Raw genomic sequence first — 19,798 nt, forward strand, 5'->3', positions numbered from 1 at the left:
CTGTGAAACCAGAATGCTGGACTGGGTGGGCCATTGGCCTGATCCAGCCTGCTCTCCTTACCGCGTATGCTTTCCTGGGCACCAGATGTGTTTTCACTAGCAGAATTATTTAAGTGGATATCACTTATATTGTCATTATCATCATCATCATTTTTGCTGTTGTTGTGTTTGTGGAAATTCAGTGCGTGTAACACACCATGAACATTTCTAGGAGAGGGGATCTGGTGCATGGACGGTAAACATATAAAGATCAGTCTCCAGAAGCAAAGTATAAACGTGGGATAATATGGAGCAAGTGCTTGCCTGGCTGCCCCCCCTGCCTGATCGCTGTGCTTGCCATAGAGAAACTCAGCTTCCTGGTCCTGGGTTTGTGAAAGTGGTTTCTCCCACACTAGGAACTGGGGGGGGGCTGCATTCTTAAGAGCATCAAAACAGTCGTATGGTCTGATGTCACATCATTACAGAGATGAGGGATACACAAAACGCAAACACTTCACTGTCTTTCCTTGGAGGGAATTAATGAGCTGCGCCTTTCCTCCCTCTAAACGGTAACTCACGGCGCATCTTTTTACCTTTCTGCGAGACATTTGGCTTTTATGTTTCTTCATGTGGAAAATGACATTTTGCTGTTTTCTTTTAGAACATGTGTGCGCGACCTTTTCTCTCTCTTCCCTGTTTAAAAAGTAAAAGGTCATTACTGCAGCTATTATTTATTGAGCTACCTAAGGCGTTTCTCTTTATATGTGACGAACCTTGGGAGGGGTGGGTGGGTTGCGTGACAGCCAAAAGTGCAAAATGCAGCCAGAGTGAAGCGAAGAGCCCTACACATGTTTTTAAGAACAGAATGCATTTTTTATAGTTCTGTTTGGCACGTGAATCCAAACCCCGTGCATTTTTGCTCCTTGCCCAAACTCTTGCATGTGCACATCTTGCGCCCATGCCCTGGCTTCATATCCCAGCAGAAGAGGTGTTATTAGAAATCTGCCCCTCGATAGCAGTGCCACCTGGATGATGCCCACTTGCCCCTCAAACCCGGGACTGCATTACATGCTATAGATTTAAAACACACCCACCCAATTTTTTTTTATTGTGGGAACTGTAGTTTATTTCTCACAGAGCTATAGTTCCCAGCACCCTTCACAAACCGCAGTCCTAAATGTCCTTCCAAATATTGTTTCCTGCCACTGTTGTAAACAAAAATGGCCCTTTTCCCTTATGGGGTATCCAAGAGCCCATATAAAGTCCTTACATAGGTTCCCTATTGGTAGGAGAAAATAACAGAGGCCAGCCAGAGAATATTTAGAAGCAAAGCAGCTAGTAAGCCTGATCTTTATTGATCTGTTGCAACAGGGTGCTCCCCTCACATGCAGGAAAGGAGGAGGACCCAAAAAATGGTGTGCAAGGCCTTATAAAGACTTTTGAAATTGCCAGCCTGTAGATCAAGCCCACCCCCAGAAACATCATACATACATCACAGAAGGGGTATAACCTAAGACCACCACTCAGATACATCACAGAAAAGGCGGTCTAAAACAGAACAACCCTGGTGGATTCCTGACTGACTGCCTTTTGAGGAGGAAATGCAGTTCCCAAGCCAGGACCTGATAGCTTGGGAATACATCAGCAAGCAGCCAGGGATCTTTTCTGCACTTCCTCCTTCCGTGGCTTGAATGAGCTGGAGGCTGACTCACCCAAAGGAGCCTGCCGGGGCAGCTCCTGGGACAGAGTTGTGCAAGCACAGGCCTTTCTTTTTTGCCGCCCTCCCTGTTTCAGTCACCTCTGCTCTCCCTCGCCCCTGCCATGAGGTGCCTGCAGACCTTCTAAGAGGAATCTTGGTTCTCCAGCGACCGAGATTAGTGGCTGGGGGCCCCCGAGTGGGTGTGGATGAGTAATGTGGCTTTTGTGGTCTGTGCTCTGGCTGCTCCGTCTTTCCCACACGAAGGAGGAGGAATCGTTGCTCGGCAGAGACGGGCAAGCACGGCACTAGGCCTTCCCGGCGTCTAAGGGCACACATTTGAGGAGCAAGCGAGTCTGCCTCCCATGGGAGGAGGGTGCAAAGCAGTAGCAGATGTGGGGGCCCCACATGGCGGGGAGACTTCAGAGGTGGACGAGACATGAGATCATCGTCTGGCTTTCCCCAACACCAGCTCTATGGCCACATGTGCACCGTGCGTTTAAAGTGCTGTGATAACACTTTCAAAAGCCTTGGCTGCCCCCAAGAATTCTGGGAGCTGTAGTTTGCTGTGGGTGCCAAGAGTTGTAGGAGACCCCTGTTCCCTCTTAAAGGTAAAGGGACCCCTGACCATTAGGTCCAGTCGTGACCGACTCTGGGGTTGCGGTGCTCATCTCGCTTTATTGGCCGAGGAACCCGGCGTACAGCTTCTGGGTCATGTGGCCAGCATGACTAAGTCGCTTCTGGCAAACCAGAGCAGCACACAGAAATGCCGTTTACCTTCCCTCCAGAGCAGTACCTATTTATCTACTTGCACTTTGACATGCTTTTGAACTGCTAGGTTGGCAGGAGCAGGGACTGAACAATGGGAGCTCACCCCGTCGCGGGGATTCGAACCACCAACCTTCTGATTGGCAAGCCCTAGGCTCTGTGGTTTAACCCACAGCGCCACCCACGTCCCTCTTAGAGAGCTGCACTTCCCAGAGTTCCCTGTGAAGAGGAATGATGGTTAAACCATTCTGGACACTGGACCTCTTCCTACCACCACTTTTGGGTAAATGTGTCCATAGGAACTGGAGGGGTGGGGTGGGTAAAGTGAGCACGAGACTGAGCAACGCAGCTGGGTGGGTGGGGTATATAAATAATAAAATTAGTAATCCCAGGGTTGTGGGTTTTAGCCCCACTTGGGGCAAAAGACTCTTGCATTGCAAGGGGTTGGACTTTTTGACCCACGTGGTCCCTTCCAACCCCACAATTCTGTTCTGTGAAAAGATCACGAGTGCCGATTGCTCATCCAGCAGGCAACTTGCCATTTAGCAGCAGCACCTTTTGGACAGAGGAACCGTTCCAAGAAATCTGCTCACAGAGTTCACATTTGGTTGTTGTTCCTCTGCACTGTCAGCACTGGGAGCTGTAGCCAGTGACACAAGTTCCCAAGCAGGGATGTATTTTGGGCAAGCCCTGTGTAAATTCACTACCCTTAAATTGCATCTGGAATTCACTGCCCAAGGCGAGGCCTTCAAGTGCACCTCGTAATGGGTGGTAACGTCTCATGATGGTAATAACTAAAAGGAGCTTTTAGCTCCTGCCAAAAATCTCATTTTGTTTGGCCCCAAGCAGGAGAGAACTGAGCTGGAAACACATGGACAGACCCACAGACACATCCTGTGAATTCTTCCTCCATCTCCCATGAGAGGCCTGCCAGGAGGATGAGGCTGGTCATCTTTCACCCTTGTTTTCTATCTTAAGTTGGTCCTGTAGTCGGTCTTCTTCGCCTTCCCAGATGGCAGTGGGACTGCAACTCCCATCAGCCCCAGCCAGTATGTCCAGCACTGAGGGATAATGGGAGTTGTAGTCCAAACTGTCTAGAGGACACCAAGATGGGGGAAAGACTGGCCTAGTTTTTGATGAATATTACAAGGTCTATTTGCAGTGAGCAATCCCATTCAGATGCTTTCCACATACAGTAAAATGGGAGGAGAATGTGTACATAATCTGGCTCTGCCCCTTCTGTTGTGCTCCCTCCAGCCATCCACATGTTCTACCGCAAACAAGGAGTGAGCTTGCTGCAGCCTTGCCCAAGCTAGTGTCTGCCATATGCCTTGGACTAAGGCTTCCATCCACCACAGCCAGCATAGGCAGGGATGATGATGGGGGGGGGGTTGTTATCCAAAACACCTGGAGAGCATCGCGCTGGAGAAAGCTGGCTTGCTGTACATGTGGAGGGCTGTGAATTCTGCTGGATCATAGTATAGAATTGCAGAGAGTCTCCAGAAGTGCAGCAGACATTTCCCCCTTGCAGACATTTTCTCTCTGGTGCAGCAGAAGAGGCAGATCTTGCTAGTGGATTCCTGCTCTCTCCTTCCTAAATCTAGTAATATGCAAACGTCTTTCAATTCCTGGGCGGACTGGTTACTGTTTGTTGCTGTTTCTAAACTGTTAATGTCATTAAGGATTTGCTGTATAAAGGCTGATTGCAATCGAATTGATTGTCATGTAGCACCTGACAGGTGCCATAATGCCTGCCAATTCATTTGTGGGTCTTATGGAAGGTGCTTGCCCTAGTGTTTAAAGCCCTAAATGACTTAGGCCCCCAAAAGCCTCCCTTCCCAGCTGAAGCTCCGAAGTTGTTGGCCAGGAGGGGGTTTTCTTTGGCTCAGCCTCTAAGTTGTGAAACTCCTTCCCCAGAGAGGTGCTCCTGGCACCTTCACTGTGCAGTTTTCATTATATGTTGAAGATGCACCTCTTGACCCTGGCCTTGGACAGGTGGGCTGTATATTTTTAGGACTCTCCCTGTTCTTGTGATTGCAATTTGTTTTGAAATGCTTTTGGTGTGCTTTAAATTGTTAACATTGGGTAAATGGTGGCGGGGAAATCAAAAATACCGGTAATTTTATCGTTGTCATTTTATTTTGTATATGAGATCCAGACGGGATTGATTCTGAGTTTGAGCATGAGCTCTGTGATTCAGCACATGTATTGTATGACAAAGATCCCAGATTCAATCTCTCTAGTATCTATATCCAAAAAGATCTTGTGGCGCAGGGCTGGGGCAGATCTACAATAAAACTAAGGAAGCTTAAACTTCTGGGCCCCTAATCCCAGAGGGGCCCCAGAAACCACATAGCTTAAAAATTTGGGGTCTAGTAGACCCATGGGATGCTGGTGGCGCTGTGGGTTAAACCACGGCTTGCTGATCAGAAGGTTGGCGGTTTGAATACCCGCGACGGGTTGAGCTCCTGTTGCTCGGTCCCTGCTCCTGCCAGCCTAGCAGTTCAAAAGCACGTCAAAGTGCAAGTAGATAAATAGGTACCACTCCAGCGGGAAGGTAAACGGCGTTTCTGTGCGCTGCTCTGGTTCGTCATGCTGGCCACGTGACCCGGAAGCTGTACGCCAGCTTCCTCGGCCAATAAAGCGCGATGAGCGCGCAACCCCAGAGTCGGCCACGACTGGACCTAATTGTCAGGGGTCCCTTTACCTTTACCTTAGACCCAGATTGAGCTACGGCTCAAATTGATTAATTTTTTGTTGTACATGTTTCAAGAATCCCAAAGTTTAAGAGTCAGTAGCACAGATGTTGTACAGGTGTGGTGATCTGTCGTGGAACAACTCCAGTGAAGAAGATCACAGTGGTTACCTGGACCTCATTGCCAGTTACAAAGGGGCCTCCAGGACAATTCAAGCTTCAGGGCCACTGGCTGGGGCTGATGAGAGGCCTGGCCAGGTGAGCCAATGGTCTGATTTAATATAAGGCCGACTTGAATTTAAGCATGCAGTGGTACATTGGTTCTTAAACTTAATCTGTTCCGGAAGTCTGTTCCAAAACCAAAGTGTTCCAAAACCAAGGCGCGTTTTCCCATAGAAAGTAATGCAAAACGGATTAATCTGTTCCAGACTTTTAAAAACAACTCCTAAAACAGCAATTTAACATGAATTTTACCATCTAACGAGACCATTGATCCATAAAATGAAAGCAATAATCAATGTACTGTACTATAAAATAAATAAGACAGTATTGTAGATGATAAAAATTAAATTAATTTTTTTTCTTACTTGCACGGATGATAGTAATTGTTTGGATGGGGGGGGCCTTTATCCATTTCTGCAGCCACACAAACAATCAATCAGTAGCTGAACTGGGTTCCACACAGTCACAAAAACAAATTAATTGAAAAAGCCTCTAAAACAGAAACGCAAAATAAATAGCAAAAACAAAAGCGCCAAACTTAATCAGTTCCGGAAGTCCGTTTGACTCCCGAAATGTTCAAAAACCAAGACACAGCTTCTGATTGGTGCAGGTGCCCCAGAAACAATAGCCGACAGCCACATCAGATGTTCGGCTTCCGAAAAACGTTTGAAAACCAGAACACTTACTTCCGGGTTTTCGGAGTTTGAGGACCAAAGCATTTGAGAACCAGGCGTTTGAGAACCAAGGTACCACTCTATACTGTCAGCTACAGGCAACAAGAATTTTCTAGTGAGTGAGTGAGTGAGTGAACGAGCAAGCTGCTGGAGGAGGTGTGGACCCTCTGTGACAGGGTGGAGACCAAGAGGGAAGCCCCCTTAGCCAGCATAAGAAAAGCAGGCTGCTGCAAGGAGGACAGAACTCCACACCTCTCTTTTGCCAGCCCACAACAGGTTAGTGTTTTGTTTTATTTTGCAAGCGAAAAACGTTTGTGGACTTACTTGCAAGACCATGAGGCAGTTTCATAACATGCTGAGATAAGGTTAGCAGATGTAGCAGCAGCAGCAGCAGCAGCAAAAACCAAACTTGTTGTGGTGATGTGTGGAAACCTTAACACTGCGCATGATGTCAGCAGCTGCACAGAACTGGTCAGTGTGGGCAAGTAGCCAGGATGCACAGAAATGGCCAGTGTGTTCTGCTCTGAGAAGCATGTGGCTTGGTCAGGATAAGTGGCCGGGCTCTGTGTGCGTGTGTGTGTGTGTACCCACACCTGACACCTGTATATACCTGCCTATTCACTGCAGTCATCTTCAGGCCCTCCTTGTTCCCAGGGTTCTCTATGGCAGTGAAATGCGCTGCCCAGTGAAGGTAGACAGGCTCCAACATTGTACACTTTTGTCGGATGCTAGAGGCTTTTAATTTTTTCAAACAGGTTTCCCCAGAAGAATGAGTTGATTTGTAGGAAGCATCTGATTTCCTTTTTGAGAATTGTTTTATCTATTGTTATGTGTTCCATTTTAATTTTGTACAGCAGCACAGTGTTTTGCGATGTTTAGTGCTTTTCAAATATTCCGGATAAAGTAACAGAAGCAGAAGGTGAGGTTACTTCTACTTTGCTGACTCGCTTGCCAATCTAAGGCAGGGCACAGGTTTGTTGCGAATGGCATACCCATGTCCTGATCTTGCACATGGAAGGATCTCTTTCCTCTCAAGAGGTGATCCAGCCCTTTTAGTATTTCTCTTCTTAATCTGGCCTGTGATTTCTGATAACCAGAGGCCTTCTGGGATGCTCTTACAAACCCTGTGTGCCGGCCTGTGATTTCACTGTTAGGCTCTGGCCTTGGGTACTTCCGTTGGCCAAGGATGTTGTGTTGGCCTTTGCTTCTGGAAAGATAGCCAACTCCAGGCTGGAGGGAGAACTGGTTGCAGAGGAAGGCAAAGAGGAAGGCTCTTTGGACCAGAGGTTGGGGAACCTTTGGGACCTCCAGATGTTGCTGGGGTATACAACTCCCATCTTCCTTGGCCATTGGTTGTGTTGTCTGGGACTGATGGGAGTTGGGAGGACATCTGGAACACTCACACAGCTTCCCCATTTCTGCTGTAGATGCTCTGATGTGTATCAAAAGCATGTTGAGTTGCAAGGAAGATTTTAAAACTCTGGCTTGGCATCGCTTGCAGAGCAGGACAGGCAGGTGGGACTGATCCCTAATAATCCAAAGTCCTTTCCTTTTGCCCAGTGTTACAGCACTGTTTCCTCTTTTCTTACGTCTTCAGTGAAATCACAACCTATTAAGCAGTCTCAGCTGAAAAGAGGGGGGGGGGGGAGAAAATCCCGACTTGCCTTCTACCTTTATGCATCCTGCCAAATTAGCTGTGACACTGATTGCTGCCGATATCGCAGCTCTATCACTTGGAGTGTAGCCAAGGGACTTCCTCACGCTATCATTTGGTCCAGGACAGGCAAATTTGGGCGTCAGCACTGACGTGGCCAGCAGGCCATTGACATGGGCCATTAACCTGACCTGCTCCAAGGCACAGTGGAGAGACGTAAAGGCAGCCAAACACAGACGCCACTTTACCTTTTACCAGCTTCCCCGCCTGCCCTCTGCTTGTTACCCAATAATAACAAATCTTTTGAAATGTGGCTGATATGTCCCCATCCTCGTGAGTTTCCTCTTCTTGCAGCGCGAAGCAACACAGGATGCGAGAGATCCGTGATGAGTCTCTCCCAACATTTCTTTATTCGTTTACTCTTTCCTTAGTGGACAAAAATAGCACTTTGGGGTCTGAGGGTGGGGACAGCAAATCTGATTTGAAAATAAAAGGTGTTTTTCTTTCTTTCAAAAAACACCCAAACCTTCTACCAGTATCCTTTTCCTTTGCTGCTTTCGAGTGAAAAAGAAAACAGAAAAAACTGTTACATATCATTTCTGTTACACGAAATGGGAGTATCCAAGTCTGGGGCCCCATGAATGAACCAAGTTAGCCCAGATGTCCTTTTGGAAGACAATTCTAGAATGCATGTTTTACTTCTCTGTTGCCCACACAAACTTTACATTTGGACATCTGTTCCTTTGTTTCTGTCCCCATACCCATAGCTCTGTTTGCACATCACACTAAACCAGGGCCTAACACTTGGTGCACAATCTGGAAGTAGCTACCGCCTCACTTGCTCTCCCTGCTACCCTCTCCTTCTCTTCTTCCCAGGCAGCCTGGAGAAGGACTTTGACGGAGTTTTACTTTCACATCTCCGCAAACATGACTTGTTTTTTCATATGAACCGGAGCCTGTGGTTTAAAGCGAGCTCTGGCAGGTTTAACAAGCTAGCTTCAAAACCCATGGTTTGAGGCTGGTTCAAAACAAACGCCGCTCAGGTTTCTAAACAAGCCCATTTTAAACCATGGTCTCCGGTTTGTAGGCAGTGTTACGTTGAAGGCTCATAGAAACAGATTGTCCATTTGCATGAATTGTTGCTGTTTAGCAGCGGTCTACGCTAGGCCGTGGATTTCCTGTGTGAGGCCTGATCCCATGGCTATTTCAGTGGAACTTCCATCTAAGAAAGTCTGGAAAGCCTTCTGGTCATGTCTTTGGAGTATCATAAACTGCCTCATAACAGATTATAGACCAGATTAAGTCAGCCCAATGGCTCCCCCTGTTACCCCCTCCCCATCTCCCCAAAATTTGCTCTGGAGAGTTGGGAGAACCTCCAGAGGGGGGGGGAGGAGGATTGCTTCATCTGGCAAGCAGAAATGCTTGCACTCAAGAACATAAAAGTGTGACATTGAATTCTTGCCTATTTGTTTGTACAGTGGTACTTTGATTCTCGAACTTAATCCGTTCCGGGAGTCCATTCGACTCCCAAAACCATTTGAAAACCAAGGCACAGCTTCCGATTGGCTGCAGGCCCTTCCTGCACTCAAGCAGAAGCCGCGTCGGATGTTCAGCTTCGGAAAAACGTTTGCAGACCAGAACACTTACTTCCGGGTTTGCGGCGCTCGGGAGCCGATTTGTTCGACAACTAAGCCGTTTGAGAACCAAGGTGCCACTGTACAGCTCTACAGCAGCTCTACAGTTTCCTGGATTTTTAGGGGAAAGAAATGTGCATGAAATATAATGGATGCCACCACAGTTTCCTAAATTCCTGGATTGTTCTTTACGCTGACCTTGTGTTAACTTTCAGAGGCTACAAGTTGAGTGGACAGTTGAATGCGACAGCCCCCTTCATCCCATGAATGTCTAACCAGCGGTCAGCAAACTTTTTCAGCAGGGGGCCGGTTCACTGTCCCTCAGACCTTGTGGGGGGCTCAACTATATTTTTTGGGGGGAAATGAACAAATTCCTATGCCCCACAAATAACCCATAGATGCATTTTTTAAAAAGCACATATTCTACTCATGTAAAAACACGCTGATTCCTGGACCGTCCGTGGGCCGGATTGAGAAGACGACTGGGCCGCATCCGGCCCCCGGGCCTTAGTATGCCTACCCATGGTCTAAGCCCCTTCCCAGTATGTCATTCTTGTGTTCACCACCTCCTCCCTATGGAATGGAACAAATTTGCAAGTCCTGTGTTGTTCTAAAAACGCTGCATGCTTAAAATCAAAATAAGAGGAGGAAAGGGCGAGTGGGCCTGGCAAAATCCACCCATGCCCACCCTTTCCCCATTAAAAAAAAAATCAATTTAAAACATATGGAAGAATGTCGTTTTATTAGAACACCAGACGTCTGCATTCTTATCGAGGCTCTGTGCTTACGACAGAAATGAGGTATGAATAGGCCTTAATAAGATCCTTATCGCGCTTCCATTAAGATCCAGGGTAGGAAGGGGCCTTGAGGGTTTTGCATTTGCATGGGGCGGGGGAGACTGGGGGAAGAGGAGATCTCTGAAAAGTTGGCACGCACAAGCCCTGCTATTGTTGCAAGTTAGGAAAAAGGAAACCCAAAAACCCATTTAGCAACCTCATGGTGCGTAAGTCGAGTCGAAAGCCAAAGGCGCAGATTTCCCAGCCAAATGTTTTAGCTCACATGTGCCATGCAGCTCCCTATCAGTTCCGCAAATACGAAAATGCAAGTGACTTGTGGCCTCTGAGCTCTGCTGGCTGTTCTGTTGTTGCTGCAAGTGGACGCAAACCAGTAATCTTCAATCTCACGTGATCCCAACAGCAATGTAGGACCCCCTTCTGATTTCTAGGTGTGCTACATGGGCCAGGTTGTTGTTTTTCTCTCCTTCTCAGTTTTAGGCAGGGGTGGGGAATCCTGTGGCTTTCCAGATGTTGTTGGATTCTGCATCTTCCATCAGCCGTAGCAGATGGAGCCTTATGGCAGGGAATGATGGGAGTTGTAGTCCAACAATTTCTGGTGGACCATAGTTTTCGAGGCAAACTTAAGCAGAGAGCCTAGATTTTTAATTACAGCAAGGTGGGAGGTTTTTTTTTTAAAAAAAAAAACAAAGAAACCAAGAGTTGCTTATAAGGCTAGGATGAAAAAGCAGCAACAACCAATGTATTTTATGCTACGTAATAACTACTGATAGAGGGATTGTGCCTTCTTATTCCATCTGGTCACTCTGTTTTCTTTTTCAAACACGTCAAACCCGGAAGTGTGTTTCCTGGTTTGCAACCTTTTTTTGAATCACAACCTATTTTTTTTAGATTACGAACAATTGGGGGGGGGGGAGGCCCTATTGGCGAAAGCGCGCCTTGGGTTACAACCTGTTTTGGTTTACAAACCGACCTCCGGAACGGATTATGGTTGTAAACCAAGGTACCAGTGTACTGAGAAATGTGTCTTCAGTGCTGGAGACAGGCACCTTTTGGGGTTGAGCTTTCTTTTGAGTCCATATTTGTTGACTGCATCCTTCCAGCTATGTCCAGGAAAATCTGGATGTATGGCAACCCTGGGTACAAATGGCACCATTTATTTGTCAAAATTACAAATACAGACGGTCGTTTACCCTTGCTAGATTCAACGTGCTGCCATCTTCCTTATTGCATGGCAGATTTGAGGGTAAGCCATATGTGGAATGCCCCTGCGGCTTGATGGAGGTAGAAACTGTTTCTCATGTCTTGTTGCGCTTGGTATTTCTCACTCCTGTTATACAAAAATCTCCAAATGGGTCCGAACGTCAATGTCTAAAACTCCTGGTAGAGGACAAGGATCTAGAGATCACGCTAAGGGTGGCCAAATTCTGTGCGACTGCCAAAAAACTTAGGGAACAAGCTGTACTACCAAAATGATTTAAGGTTTTAAATGACAATCTTAGGTTATATTTTAGTGATCAAGATTTAATATATATTTTTAACTGCCGCTTTATCTGAATTGTCTCTGTTATACCCAATTGCCATTCAATGTTGTGTTTTATGATTTCCCTGATATTGTAAGTGAGCCGGAACTGGTCTGTGACCGTAATAATAAAATTCAATTCACATGGTACCATGCCCATGTCATCGCTGTCAGTTGGGCTATGCCATTCCCCCTCCTCACCATATTTCTCTTGTCTATGAATGAAATAGGCAAAAAAGGACAGGATGCAGATATTTGGCTGCCTCTGTATACCAACATATCTGTATAGAGAGACGCATAGCTGTGTATCAGCACACTAGTTTCCAGTCCCTGCCTTTGAAAGACTGTATACGGAAACACTGAAGGAGTGGAGGGGAAGAGAGAACAACACTGTGCACTGATTTGAAAACACGTCCACCTGTGGTTGCAGAGAACATGGCTAGTAGCTGCCACTTTGGATGACGTCATCACAACAAGGTGTGCACAATTGGAGGCCACTGTGTGCATCGATGACATGGGGGATGATGCCGTGTGTACATTACCCCCCAAAAGCACCCACATCCTATGTTGAATGCACATTTTTGTGCAGTGTGAACATGCCTGTATGCATACACAAAGTGTAGATCCCGCGAGCTTGAAGTCTGCCTGCCTCTGCATCTGGGTTTGCGCACTGGGCAATGTCCTCATCAGTTTCTCCATGGAGCACATTCAAACCCCAGGGCAGGCAGGCAGAGAAAGCTGAACATGGGAGCCGTTTGGGAGAACGTGGCAGGCAAAAGAGGCTGTCCTTTCCTTCTGATCTGCCTTGATGAGTTAGCAGCGGTTGATTCATACGAGTGGGAGGTTATAAACCAAGAGCCAGGCTCTGCCGGGGCCTATGGGGTGGGGGTGGGGAGGAGATGAAGAGGTCAGGTAACGACCGCAGGAGGAGTGGACGTCAAGAGCAAGATCAGATCCTGCTTTCCCAGACAATTGTATGAAATGCACTTGGTCACATTTTGGAAGGGTTGCAATTTGTTGCAGACTGCAATGTCTTATCTTTCCCCCTCCTTGGGTGGAGCAGGGAGCTCAGATTGGACCACTTCAAGTGTGCTGATCATTGCTCTCCTCGCTATGCTTACCTTCAGTGGTCCACATATTTTGGCTGATGTTAACAGGCGGCCAAAAAAGAGGAGTTCTTCTTGCCATGACTCACTCCCACTAGCAGCAGAGGTCTTTCCTAGCTTTGCTAGTGGAGATCTTTTACCGGAGGCGCCAAGCAAGGCTTGTGTTAGTCCTTAGTGAGTGCCTGGCACACTGCTGCCAATAGACCAGTGGCGTAGCGTGGGGGTGCAGGGGGGGCCGGCCGCACCGGGCGCAACATCTGGGGGGCGCTTGCACTTGCAGCTCTCTACCCCTACTAAAATCCACGGGTTAGGGGGTGCAAATTACTTGCCTTGCCCCGGGTGCTGACAACCTACGCTACGCCACTGCAATAGACCATTGCCCAGCATCAACCTTGAGCCCTGTCTCTCGCAGTGTGGCTACTTGCCAATGCCCCTGCTTGGGGTTAGCAGCTGCTCTGAGAATAGGCCTTTGGTCTGATCCAACAGGATTCTTAATATGTAAGGCCTGAGCTTTCCTTCTGAGCCCAGGGCTCCAGCAGATCCTGATCTGTTTGTCCGCCCACCCAAACCCTGCACTCTCTTACCCCATGCCACCCCTTGCTTTCCTACGTTCCTTATAGCTACATCCATGCCAGTTTGGTACATGACTGCCTCTAACCAGGCAGAACTGGCAGAGGCCCTGAGAGCAAGATCAGCAGAGGGTGTACAATGCTCTCCTGGACGTATTTACTGAGAAGGGCTGGTTCCAGCTCTGACGCTCAGCCTATTCATGCTGGAGGAAGTGGATTGATTCCAGCAGGAAGTTCATACCCAGTCAAATCCCCCGAGAGCCTGGAGAGACAAGGGCTCTCCACAAGCTTTGCGAAGGGATTCCGCGGCAGGCGTGAGCGTCGTCGGTCATTTTGCAGAGCGGCGTCTGCTTTGGCGGGGGTCTTTGGCTTCCTGTTTTCTTACCTTGACGTCACGGGTCCTTCGATGGCAGCTGGTCAAAGGGAGAGGTTGTTACTGGCCGGCAACCAGCCCTGAGCATTCCTGAGGAGTGCTGACGTCACCTACCCACAGGGATTACTTCATAAGTGAAGTATTTAGGCCTCAGTGTGAATAAGAGAAGGGGAAAGGAAGAACGATGACGGAAGTAGGAAGCTGGCCGATGCAGTGCCACCCACCCACCCACTCCCCTTTCCCTCCAAGCAGTCTCCTCGTCTAGTAAACATAAAAATAATAATTAAAAAGCCCCACCACAAAAATGGTGACATCAACCTGGGTCGGGCATAGCCAGCAGGCAGGTTTTTCCACTTCCTGATCTTTAAAATAAATCAATAAACTAAGGCTGCATACACACCATACATTTAAAGCACACATACCCACACACCCCACAAAAATTCTGAGAGAACTGTAGTTTACCTCTTAAAGGGGTAAAGGGACCCCTGACCATTAGGTCCAGTCGTGACCGACTCTGGGGTTGCGGCGCTCATCTCGCTTTATTGGCCGAGGGAGCCGGCGTACAGCTTCCGGGTCATGAGGCCAGCATGACTAAGCCGCTTCTAGCAAACCAGAGCAGCGCACGGAAACGCCGTTTACCTTCCCAATGTAGCGGTACCTATTTATCTACTTGCACTTTGACGTGCTTTTGAACTGCTAGGTTGGCAGGAGCAGGGACCGAGCAACGGGAGCTCACCACATCACGGGGATTTGAACCACCGACCTTCTGACCGGCCTTCCTAGGCTCTGTGGTTTAACCCACAGCGCCACCTGCGTCCCAGTTTACCTCTTAGAGAGCCACAATTCTTAGCACCCTTAACAAACTACAGCTCTGGTATTCTTGGAGAAAGTTGTTCACTTTATATGTTACGAACATAGGAAGCTGCCTTAATACTGAGTCAGACAATTGGCCCATATAGCTCATTATTATCTGCACTGACTGGCAGTCACTTTTCAGGCAGGCTTCTCTCTGAGCCCTACTTGGAGACACCGGGAATTGAACCTGGGACCTTGTGCATGGGGAAGCAGATGCTCTTAGACTGAGCTACAGTCTTCCACCCAATGTATGGTGTGCACGCAGCCTATGGAACCCACATGCCTCCCTCTTCCAGGAGGGTTGGGGTCTGTTTGTTTGTTTTTGCAGAGAAGGCCACAGAAATGAGTAATGGACCCGCTCTCCTGCCACATGGCATGGCTGCCCATGTTTCAGCCACACCTTTCTAGCAACACAGATCCAGCTGCTTTGGGCCCTTAAATTTCAACAGCACTCTGGGTAACGCTAAAATTTGGTGCCCCCCCCCACCTCTCACTCCATTCTGCAGCATTGTTGTGGCGCCCCCTGCAGAGTGGCACCCAGATGGACCACACTGGGCATGCTACCCTAAACAGGGCTGTTTTTACCCGGGGATGCAAGGGGTGCGGTGCAAAATGTATACCTACTGCATACTGGTCCCTCTCGATTGGTGGCAGTGAAAAGCTATGGAAGAAAAGTCCCCGCTCCCCTCCTCCGTCGCTCTGTTACTCCATAGCATCAAACAAAAGCAGTTGTTTCCACTGTGGTGTTGTTACAGGTGAGAGCAATCCCGTCAACAACTTTGGCTTCCCCCTCCTAAAAAAGCTCAGCAACTTTGATTTCGCCCCCCTCTAAAAAAGGGAGCGCAGGGCAGATCTTTGCACCCCAGCGGCGCATAGGCTAAAGATGGCCCTGACCCTAAAACCACCTCTGGCTGGTTGTCCTGGTTGTTATGTACTGAAGTTCTCACCCTGGGCCAGCAGGGGGATACTGTAGATAGTTCAGGTCCACATATGCAAATAAGGGATCGAAGGTGACGTTCAGTGATTGGATGGTTACAGAAAGTTGTTACAGTTACGTTGTACTGGAGCTCTATATAAGCAGGCTGGCTGAACCCTTCAGTTCAGTTCTGTTCTGGCCTGTGAATAAACAAGAGCTGTTTGAAGAATGGCTGTGCCGTCTGAGATGTTCACCCACAACTTAACACTGGTGATGTGGGGAACAGAAAGGAAGGAACAGATAATAGGTAAAGAAGGAGAAGGAGAATCGGCAAGGTTCTCCTGAGTTCAGTGGTGCAACATCTTTCCTGGGGCACACATAGAACACAACACCAATTCCTGGATCAGTCGTAAAGCATCTGTTCTGCTGGCCCCCCAGTGTCCCAACAGCGTGGAGCCCAGCATAGCATGCCTCCAGCGGTCAGCTCCTTCTCCTCCTGCTGCTGCGGCAGAGGGGAAGGCGGGTCAAAGCTGCTTCTTCTTCTTCTTTGGCGATCACTTGTAGCCAAGCAAGATTGTCTTCCATAAACACGGTTTTAACAAAGAGTCCGTAGGTGACCGTGGAGGCCAATTTTGGATCCACACATCCTTCCACAGTGGAGACATTGGTTTCCGGGCAGGAGTTGATCACGGTGTGGATTTGCCAAGCGTGCCTTCCTCCTAGCACGTTTCTCCCTTGCGTCCTGAGTTGGAGCGTCTTCAAAGCCCATGACACCTTTGGTAAAGGCTGTTCTCCAACTGGAGCGCTCACAGGCCAGTGTTTCCCAGTTGTCAGTGTTTATACTACATTTTTTTTTAGATTTGCCTTGAGACAGTCTTTAAACCTCTTTTGTTGACCACCAGCATTATGCTTTCCATTTTTAAGTTTGGAATAGAGTAGTTGCTTTGGAAGGCAATCATCAGGCATCCACACAACATGACTAGTCCAATGAAGTTGATGTTGAAGAATCATTGCTTCATCACTGGTGATCTTTGCTTCTTCCAGTACACTGATAGTAGTTTGCCTATATGGAGAAATTGTGAATTAAGAAAAAGATTTAAATAATACAAGTCTTCTTTAGGAGTTTAAGGATTTATACATATTTGTTTATCTGGTCACCTGTTGTTTCTTTGTATTTTATTTGGAATGTATAATCTTTACCATGTAAGAAAACCAATAAAACGCATAAAAATAAAAAAATGGAGATACAATTATGGAAAAAAAGAGAAAAGGGGCAACAGACTGAGAGTGAGAGATTGAGAAGGAGAGCTGTTTAATCCTACAGTGCTGCAAACCCCAGTTACGTACTTATTGTGGTGTGTTGTTTTTTTCATATATATATGTCTGTTTTGTAAATATATACATGCATATTGTGTAGATGTGTATGGGGGTTATTTGAATATAAGTCTGTCTCTGGTCTCTCTGTGTCGTGACAAAGTGCTAGGATTGGGTTATTGTTGCCAGTGAGTTCCTAGGCAGCGCTGCGCCTGCATTGTCTTTGGCGAGCCCCGGGTCTCCACAAGGCAGCCAGCAAGATAAAGAGGAGGATGGCGCATTGTTCTTAGAGGAAATGGGAACCACCTCTAATCTCTGACTCCGAGGCTCAGCGTGAAAGTGAAGTCCCTTGTCATCGGAGCAGCCCCCCAAAGGTCACCGAAAGGCAATGTTCTTGAAAGCAAAAGGGTGATGCTCACTTGTTGCAGTTCCAGAAAACTAGGCAGCACTCCCCAGAGCATGCTTGCACGGTGCGCAGGCCCAGGCCCCTCGGTCATGGGGTCAAGGTGGTGCGCTTGGTCCCAGATTCAACCCCTGGTGTCTATAGTAAGGACTGGGAATGTCCTCTGCCTGTCAGTGTCCGGAATATTTAGCTAAAGGGACCAGTGAATCGGACTCGGCATAAGGCAGCTCCCTGTGTGTTGTTGTGTTGTGTTGTTGCCTGAAGTCTTACTTGCTTCGCCAAACCTTTATTAGGCATTACAAATACAGGCCATCATAAAACGTGTGTGTGTGTGTGTGTGTGTGTGTGTGTGTATTAAAAATATGTACAAATAAACAGCCATGTAAAATATGTAATAATGAGGGTTTCCGTTGGGGTTTCTTCCCGCTAAATAGTGCCATTCACCGCTCTAAGAGATACTATTGACAAAAACTCAGCCACCCTTGCAGTTACTTCCGGGTTAATGTCAGACAGATAGAATCTGATATTTTCATTGCGCCGCGATGTTAGACTATCCAAAAAAGGGGCATAGCACGTGTTTGCATAGCTGGTTGTACAATGGACAGTAGAAAAGAATATGTTCTACAGCGTCCGGACTGAAGTCTTATTATCCTTTGTGTGTTTTGGTAATTTACATGTCTGTTTTATTTATGCTCTTGTATTCTATTGTTATGTATGCCATCTTGAACATTTCTAACTGAATATATAAACCAGAGAACAAATTGTAACGTAGAAATTTAAACATCACAGTAAGCTTGCAACTTATGTGGGGGTTATGTGCCAGGGATAACTCCTAAAGCCAAACCCACGTATAGTCAAAACATACTGGGTTAAATGGCGGGTAGGATTGCCAAAGCTTTTTTCCCTGGGTGCCCATCCCTTTTCTGCCCCCTTTTAAATTCTTTTTTAAAAAAATGTCAAGCTGATGCACACAAGTTAAATGTGCATAAGTTGTGGGTGTATTATATTATGAATTTATTCCAATTTATATACACACATTACGTGTGTGTGTGTGTGTGTGTGTGTGTGTGTGTGTGTTACTAGTAATATGAAGTGATGGTATTTCGTGCATAAAATAATCTACCAACCATTCATCGTTATTTAATGCTCAAAAATTCACTGTTTCCTTAAATTCAAAATATATTCTCCTCCCCCACTGATAATAAAAATAATATTAGAAAAATATTGTAATTATTGTGTTTAAAAAGCCTGCTATCTTGTTCTGTGGCGATACATATGGATTTGTTGCTTCTGTAATTTTATCATTCCAATAAGCAGTGAATGTTTTTTTAAAAAATGGAAAAGATAGAAATATGAAATTAATATAAGGGAGTGAGCACTAATGTACTATTGTTTACGAACAATTGAGGAAGGACGATCCTACTTCAAAGGGGACTCCTCCATATTATGACACCTGTCAATTCATGGGTGACAACTCTGTCACTGTAACAACTGCATTTGGATTTCATAATGAACCTGGGGTTCAAATGCTCTCTCTCCCCTCTCCTTTTCCGGGCTGACTGCAATAAGTTCAAAAGACTTCACTTCTATTTTTTATATTCAGTTTGCCAACTACCTGAAACTGACATACTGTCCTTCCTTCCTTCCTCCTCCTCTCTCTCTCTTAAAAAGTCAATTTTAAAACACGAGTTGTGAAGCTGACTTGTATCAAGAAACTATAGGTTAGATTAACTACAGTTTAGGGTTCGGATGTAATGCTAAACTGTGGTTAACTGAAAGCTGAAGCTTCCAGACAGCACTAAGGGGCCCCCTCAATCCTTTGCTGTTGCCATAATTTTTGTAAGTTACAGAATCTGGCTTTTCATAGGGTTTGGCTAAGAATCCACAAATCTACAAGTTCCAGGAACCTTGTATGCCTAACCTCTGAAACGGAGGCACCCCAGAAAGAGCCTCTCAAATGATGGACGAGATTTGCAAAGGATGCTTCACCAGCTGCGCCCTCCAGATGTTCTGATGCATAACACCCATGATCTGCATATGCTGGCTGGGCCTGATGGGAATTGTAGTTCTAGACGTCTGGAGGGCATGAGGTTGGCAAAGGCTGGTACAGAAGAAAAAAACCATTCCTGGCTCCATCTAAACTGTAGTCCCATTTCTAAAGCTAGACCCACACGGTCCTGGTCAAAGTCGAGTCCTCATCTATCTTTTTTCTTCCCTTTTGGCTTTGCAGGAGGCGGAGGGAAGCGGAAAGGGAGAAGTAAGAAATGGAGAGAGATTCTCAAGTTCCCGCACATCAGTCAGTGCGATGACCTTCGGAAAGGCCTGGGTAAGTGGCAAAGTCGGGCACATCCAGCCAGCTGAGCTTTTGTTCAGAGTTTGGGAGACGGAGGCTGGGTGGCAGAAAGGGGGGCTGCAAGAACCAGCCAGACTTGCTCGCCAGAGGATTTGCAGAGTGGTGGGAGTGCAACAGCAGAGATCCTTCTGTGCGCAGCTTACGGGTTAATTCTGTTAGTATTAAAGCCAAGAGGCGGAGGTGCTGCTTTGCGATAGGGCGCATGATGTTTGTCGAGGTAGCCCATGCCCCGATGGCTGTGTAGTTCTGAAGTGAGACCTCCTCGATAGTT

The 19,798-nt window shown here is 47.1% G+C and overlaps 1 protein-coding gene across 1 annotated transcript in view; it reads left to right on the plus strand.

Annotated features, from left to right (window-relative positions):
- The window catches only part of LOC309358134 (G protein-coupled receptor kinase 5-like), a 75,161-nt gene that overhangs the window by 27,751 nt on the left and 27,612 nt on the right, over window positions 1–19,798 (plus strand). The window contains exon 2 of the mRNA XM_081890973.1: window positions 19,405–19,500. Within this exon, the coding sequence (XP_081747099.1) occupies window positions 19,405–19,500 (96 nt within the window). The remainder of the gene's footprint in view (window positions 1–19,404; window positions 19,501–19,798) is intronic.

This window comes from Podarcis melisellensis (genome assembly GCF_964234715.1).
Source record: "Podarcis melisellensis genome assembly, chromosome: 15".
Lineage (NCBI taxonomy): Eukaryota > Metazoa > Chordata > Lepidosauria > Squamata > Lacertidae > Podarcis > Podarcis melisellensis.